The following is a 7500-nucleotide window of genomic DNA, read 5'->3' as shown; positions in this document are numbered from 1 at the left end:
TTGTCTGACCAGCCGGTCCTGTAGTTGGGTTGTATTCCCCGTCCCTTGTGGAAAGTTGGTGATGGTGATGATGATGGTGGTGGATCAACACAGCGACCACGAGGACCTTCAGTAGAAGATGAACTGACCCCCATCATATTCTTCACCATCATTTCCCCTCCATATCATAATCATGTTTTGTTCAAACTTGTAGTTTTAAAAGCAGAGCCTGGCTCTAGTCTATATGGTGTTCGGAACTACGTGTCCCATGATTCACCTCTTTTAAGCGGGAACACACTCCCTGTGTTTTTAAAACCCCCAATTTGTATGCATTCCTCCCAATACAAGGTTTCTTGCGAATCTTATTGGTCAGATCCCCAAGGGGTCTTTTCATGAAGGTACAGACGTTATTGTACTACTGCATTGTGGGAAGTGTAGTTCTCACTGGTGCTCTCAGGCCAATGCTGTGCAGTACGATAGACATTGTTACTCACTATTATGTCGGGTGAAACAATGAATGGCTTTCGCATGCGCTTGTGAGTGGCAGGTTTATTCAAAACCATCAGAACAGAGCTTATATCAGCGATGTGTCCTAGCATAGAATCACATCCATACTGTATCCCTAACTGTGCCAGACATCATTTTTTTCTACACTGCTTTGTCTGTCCCTGAAACGAATCATTTTTGATGCTGAGATCTCAAAAACAACTACTGTTTCTGAAACACAGATCGGTGATCATGTCAATGCCACACACACACACACAAATGCATTGTGTGCATAATGTACATTATACAGTCATGAAACCCTCTCAATAAGCGAACCGTGTTTTTGATCTTTGTCTTGCTGTTATGAGTACTCTTTACTTTTCAGAACAGGTCTAAGAACTGTGTCTTCAATGTGCGAGCGTGAGTGTGTATATGCGTGTGTGTGTGTGTGTGTGTGTGTGTGTGTGTGTGTGTGTGTGTGTGTGTGTGTGTGTGTGTGTGTGTGTGTGCGTGCGTGTGCACCTGTGTGTGTTGGGTGAATCAACTAACACTTGCAGTGAGAAAGTGCGTTTTGAGGGTTGTCTTGCCAATGGAACAAGTACAGAACAGGCAGTTCCAACTGCCAGGATATAAACACTGCCTATTGGACAACAGGATCTAGAGATGGATTGTGGGTAGTGGACACACTGCCTCAACAAGAACATCATCTTAAACATCTTCCCCCCTAGTAGAGGATCTGTGTGCATTTGAAGGAACCCCTGCCAATGTTCCCCCAACACTTAAAATCTCTATATTCTGTATCATCATTGCTGAGACCTTGCAAGTGTTGTTAATGAGAGTCCATTCTTTCTGTTACGAGGGCGTGGTAAGGGTGGCTGTTTTGGTGTCACCCTCTACCTCCCTCCAAAGTTGTAAATTAAATACTGCATGTTTTAGTGTTCAGTTGGACATTATTGTTTTAATGTAAACCAGCTAACCAATCCTTCTGTGACCCATCCCAAAGTACGTCTCTTTTTATTTATTTTTTTATGCTCAATAATGTTACGTTTCTGTGGTGATTGATTAAGGATAAGAGCAAAACAGCACGTTCCTTGAACGCACAAACGAGTGATTTATGCAATATGAAAAAAAGAACCCTCAGCATGCAATAACATCAACCCACATTGGTCAGATGATTGAGGATTAGCCAATCAAATCATCAGGTAGTAAATATATCCACACCTTTTACAGGAAATTCCTCTTTGAGAAAAAGACACCTTCTTATAAAGGGAGAGCAGTGTATTTTGTATATTAAGAGTATTAAAAAAACTGATATCATGTACAGAAAATCTGTTGAATGAATGGTGAAAATGGTAAAATGTTTTTTTTCCCTGAATAACTAAATGAAGGCCATATTAATGCAAACATTTTGTGTATGTGTCCTTTGTTTACAGTTGTTTCATTGTTTACCTACCAGAAGGGCTAATATTTAGTGACACCATTGTTCTAGGCTAAATATAGAAGGTCATACTGAAGATGTCAGAGGAAAAAGCATTCTAAATAAGAATGTGCTGACATTGAAGCTATTATTTTAATGTAAAGAAAGGATGAATAAAAAACAATACATTGCAGTTTGGTTGGGAGTAAAATAAGCTATATATTAGCAGACAGCTTCTGTCTGGTCCGTTATAAAGGGGATTGTTGTCTAAGGGATTGTTTGCACATTTGTAAATTGAATAATGTAGGCCATGGATGAGCCAGGTCTCTGGGGGCAGGGGAACGGGGGGGCAGGGGGACTGGGTAGGTGAGAGAGCTGCGTACTCGCATGTGCGGGCCTGTGGGTTCGTGTTTTCTGCATGAGCAGTCCTACTGTGTTGCTGTAATCGCAATCAATGGCCACAACTCAAAGTTCCAGTATGCAATGTATGCGCAGTGTGTGCGCGTCCAGGACTCCAGCCTGAACTGGGGAGCACAGCGCTCCCTCTGTCGACACCCTCTCTCCGCGTCTGGCCCCGGCCCAGAACTCTCTCCAACGCAAAAGGCGAAAACATTTTCGGGAAGAATAAAGATTTCTCACAAGCCTGAAATCCGCTCACAACTAAACCCGGGCCTGCTTCAGCGGAACGGCTTTACCATGTGGAGAGAGAAGAAGGCGTTGGGGGAATCCTTGGCTTGTCTCGTCTTCCTCGCAGTGCTCTGCGATGCCCATCGATGTAAGTCCAAATGAAATGTTTGCTGTAACTCATATTGGGCAACGTAAAGGCGAAAGGAAAACTTTTGTTTACGCATTAAGATTTCCGTGATTGCTATTTTGGGTCATTTATTTAGGTCATCCAAATGCATTACGTTAACTTTGCTTGACAACTTTTGAGACTGATGGAAACTGATTAAACTGATCTACCCGGTTAATATTACGGATGCTAAAACTACTATAGGCTACTACTTTCTTAATAATGTTCTCTTCGAGTTGTGTAGGCTATCCCTGTAATATCGAAACATTGAATTCAGTCCATGAGCGCATGATGCGTTCAGACCAAATTTGGGCGTCCTAACCTGGTAGTGAGGTGGGCTCATTCCTTGCAAATTAGGACATTTCACAATGGACAGTTAATCCCCATAATCTACAGTTCGTTTTTCCACTTCATGAAGTAGATTATTCATCAATCAACACTGGAGCAACAGGCTACTGTAGGTCCACATCATTTGTCATTATGGTCGAATCATTTAACATGAATACATTTCATTAGCCTACTCCTGAGAAGTTGAAAGTGACCAGACAGCTTCAGACTGCGCTGTGTAATACAATGGTTAGGGTTAGGGTTAGTTACACCATGACATTCTAGGACCATAGGCTTGTAACCAAACGTGTAAAAAGCCTACAATGTAATAATAATCAGCCTACAACTGTTAAATCACTCAATGTCAGGAGACAAATATACAAGTGACTTTATTGAAGGAAACCCCTTTGAGATGAAGCATCTTGTTTTCGAGGGGGACCGAAAAACATGAGAATCAAAGTGTTGTGATGTATTAAAGACGATGTCTTGTGCGTTTCCCAGTCTTAACCCAGAGCAGGGCGTCCCAGTTCCTAACCCGCCACCGACGAGCCAACTCCCTCTTCGAGGAGAGCAAGAAGGGCAACCTGGAGAGGGAGTGCATCGAGGAGCTGTGCAACAAAGAGGAGGCCAGGGAGATCTTTGAGAACTACCCTGAGACGGTGAGTGACCTCGCAGTCAGACCTGACGAGATGAGACTGAGCACCAGGCTACATGCTAACTCTGTAATAGACCGAGGGTAGGGTAGGCCATGCAAGCATACACTGTGTGTGTGTGTGCGTGTGTGTGTGTGTGTGTGTGTGTGTGTGTGTTTGTTTGTCCCTGAAAGTGTGTGTGTGTGTGTGTGTATGTGTGTGCTTGTGTGTGTGTTTGTTTGTGTGTGTGTGTGTGTGTGTGTGTGTGTTTGTTTGTTTGTCCCTGAATGTGTGTGAGAGACAGAATAAAGGTCTCTGAACCGTATCAACTGCTTTGCAGGTGACTCATGCTTGTGTGTGTGTGTGTGTGTGTGTGTGTGTGTGTGTGTGTGTGTGTGTGTGTGTGTGTGCGCGCGTGTGTAGACAGCAGAGCAGTGACCTGTGTGAGGAAAGCTGGATTGTGTTGCCAGGATAGAGACTTGGGCTGTGATTGGTGCAAAAAGGCTGCAAGAATGAAGTGAACCAGGGCCAAATGAACAGAGCGTTTGATTGGTTGGCTCACGTAGGCTGGTCTATTGGCATTAACGACTATGAAACAAGTAGCTACAGGTACTGGGGAATGCTGGGAGTAATGAATACGTTCAATGCCACCTGTTTCCTTTTCATTTATAGGATTACTTCTATCCCAGATATGTTGGTAAGTGTCTCGCTGTCTGAAGCTGTAGTGGTGAAGGACTGCTGGTCTCACACACTACTAGTCTCACACACTACTGGTCTCACACACTACTAGTCTCACACACTACTGGTCTCACACACTACTAGTCTCACACACTACTGGTCTCACACACTACTAGTCTCACACACTACTAGTCTCACACACTACTGGTCTCACACACTACTAGTCTCACACACTACTGGTCTCACACACTACTGTTCTCACACACTACTAGTCTCACACACTACTGGTCTCACACACTACTAGTCTCACACACTACTGGTCTCACACACTACTGGTCTCACACACTACTAGTCTCACACACTACTGGTCTCACACACTACTGGTCTCACACACTACTGGTCTCACACACTTCTAGTCTCACACACTACTAGTCTCACACACTACTGGTCTCACACTACTGGTCTCACACACTACTGGTCTCACACACTACTGGTCTCACACACTACTGTTCTCACACACTACTGGTCTCACACACTACTGGTCTCACACACTACTGGTCTCACACACTACTGGTCTCTCACACTACTAGTCTCACACACTACTGGTCTCACACACTACTGGTCTCACACACTACTGGGCTCACACACTACTAGTCTCACACACTACTAGTCTCACACACTACTGGTCTCACACACTACTAGTCTCACACACTACTGGTCTCACACACTACTGTTCTCACACACTACTAGTCTCACACACTACTGGTCTCACACACTACTGGTCTCACACACTACTAGTCTCACACACTACTAGTCTCACACACTACTGGTCTCACACACTACTGGTCTCACACACTACTGTTCTCACACACTACTAGTCTCACACACTACTGGTCTCACACACTACTAGTCTCACACACTACTGTTCTCACACTACTAGTCTCACACACTACTGGTCTCACACACTACTGTTCTCACACTACTAGTCTCACACACTACTGGTCTCACACACTACTGGTCTCACACACTACTAGTCTCACACACTACTGGTCTCACACACTACTGTTCTCACACACTACTAGTCTCACACACTACTGGTCTCACACTACTGTTCTAACACACTACTGATCTCACACACTACTAGTCTCACACACTACTGGTCTCACACACTACTGGTCTCACACACTACTGGTCTCACACACTACTAGTCTCACACACTACTAGTCTCACACACTACTGGTCTCACACACTACTGGTCTCACACACTACTGCTGCTACTGTAATACTGCTGCTATTGCAGTACTGTATTGTATAGTATTTTTGCACCTTACATTTTTTGTAATTGCTATTTTTATTGCTATTTTATCATTATTTTATTATTACTATTGCGCTGTTTTATATTAATATTACTTAGTAGACTTAGGATGTGTGCATTGGAGGACAAAGCAAAGTAAGAATTTCATTGTGGTATAACTACTGTCTAACCATGCACAAGACAATAAACATCTTGAATCTTCAAGGTTGTATGGAAGATGGCTTCTGTGTGTGTTTCTGTAACTCCACCACCGTGTTGCAGTGTGTCTGGGCTCACACCGTGTGGGGATCAACAACCACAACTCCGACTCCAGCGTCCCCTCCGACCTGAGGACCTGTGTGAAAGGTGGGGTTTCTATACTAAACATGGATCTTTCTCTCCGTGTGAAGGGTGGGGTTTCAATACTAAGATGCATCCTTCTCTCCTCCCCTCCATCCTGTGTGAAAGGTGGGGTTTCAAAACTAAGATGCATCCTTCTCTTCCCTGGTGGGATTTCAAAACTAAGATGCATCCTTCTCTTCCCTGGTGGGGTTTCAAAACTAAGATGCATCCTCTCTTCCCCGGTGGAGTTTCTACACTAAAGATGCATCCTTCTCTGTTCCCCGGTGGGGTTTCTACACTAAAGATGCATCCTTGACTCCTCTCCTTTGAGTTTTTATACCGTAATTCAGTTTGAAAACTCATTGGTCAGCTGCTGTGTCATGTGAGGTTTGGGGTGGGGCATTTTAAAAATGATTCCGTAGAAACGCTCGATCAATACGGCATCGGATTGGCATTACTGTATCTGGTGCGATGTTGTGTTCGTTGTGTACGCGTTGTTTGAACGTTGCGTGTGTGTGTGGTGTTTGTTTTTCTTTGTTTCCGTGGCGCGTCGCCTCACAGAGATCAGTGACCAGTGTTCGCCGTTCCCGTGCAGCAGAGAGGGGTCGGAGCGCTGCGTCGACGGCCAGGCCGCCTTCACCTGCGTGTGTAAACCTGGCTGGACCGGCTCACGGTGCGAGAAGGGTGGGTATAGCGCCACCTAGAGGTCCTCAGGTCTATCAATCTGTCTGTCTGTCTGTCTATCTATCTATCTATCTATCTATCTATCTATCTATCTATCTATCTATCTATCTATCTATCTATCTATCTACAGGTATCTATCTGTCTGTCTATCTATCTATCTATCTATCTATCTATCTATCTATCTATCTATCTATCTACAGGTATATCTATCTATCTATCTATCTATCTATCTATCTATCTATCTATCTATCTATCTATCTATCTATCTATCTATCTATCTATCTATCTATCTATCTATTTGCAGGTATCTATCTATCTATCTATCTATCTATCTATCTATCTATCTATCTATCTATCTATCTATCTATCTGTCTATCTGTCTGTCTGTCTGTCTGTCTGTCTGTCTGTCTGTCTGTCTGTCTGTCTGTCTGTCTGTCTGTCTGTCTGTCTGTCTGTCTGTCTGTCTGTCTGTCTGTCTGTCTGTCTGTCTGTCTGTGTATCTATCTATCTATCTATCTATCTATCTATCTATCTATATCTATCTATCTATCTATCTATCTATCTATCTATCTATCTATCTATCTATCTATCTATCTATCTATCTATCTATCTATCTATCTATCTATCTATCTATCTATCTATCTATCTATCTATCTATCTATCTATCTATCTATATCAGGTTTTCATGTAATCACACATGATGATCTGACCAGGTGGTCTTCACACTGGACTTGTTAGATCTTTTCGATTCAACCCGTCAATCAGTTTATAGGTCACTCCATCTGATTGTCACGGCGTGTTCGATGCGATTGGTCGATTGATGTCTTTGCTGCCGTGTGTGATTGGTTGGGCAGACATCGACGAGTGT

The 7500-nt window shown here is 43.5% G+C and overlaps 1 protein-coding gene across 1 annotated transcript in view; it reads left to right on the top strand.

Annotated features, from left to right (window-relative positions):
- Positions 1-2385: 2385 nt before the first annotated feature.
- Positions 2386-7500, top strand: part of pros1 (protein S) — a 12969-nt gene continuing 7854 nt past the window's right edge. Inside the window, exons 1-6 of the mRNA XM_084446713.1 lie at positions 2386-2657; positions 3504-3661; positions 4307-4331; positions 5889-5972; positions 6510-6632; positions 7487-7500. The exon at positions 7487-7500 is cut by the window's right edge and continues 112 nt beyond it. Coding sequence (XP_084302839.1) covers positions 2579-2657; positions 3504-3661; positions 4307-4331; positions 5889-5972; positions 6510-6632; positions 7487-7500 — 483 coding nt within the window. The 5' untranslated portion in view covers positions 2386-2578. The remainder of the gene's footprint in view (positions 2658-3503; positions 3662-4306; positions 4332-5888; positions 5973-6509; positions 6633-7486) is intronic.

Source organism: Borostomias antarcticus, assembly GCF_949987555.1.
Source record: "Borostomias antarcticus genome assembly, chromosome: 12".
Lineage (NCBI taxonomy): Eukaryota > Metazoa > Chordata > Actinopteri > Stomiiformes > Stomiidae > Borostomias > Borostomias antarcticus.
Note: the sequence above shows the minus strand (reverse complement) of the source record. Positions and strands in the feature narration are given on the sequence as shown.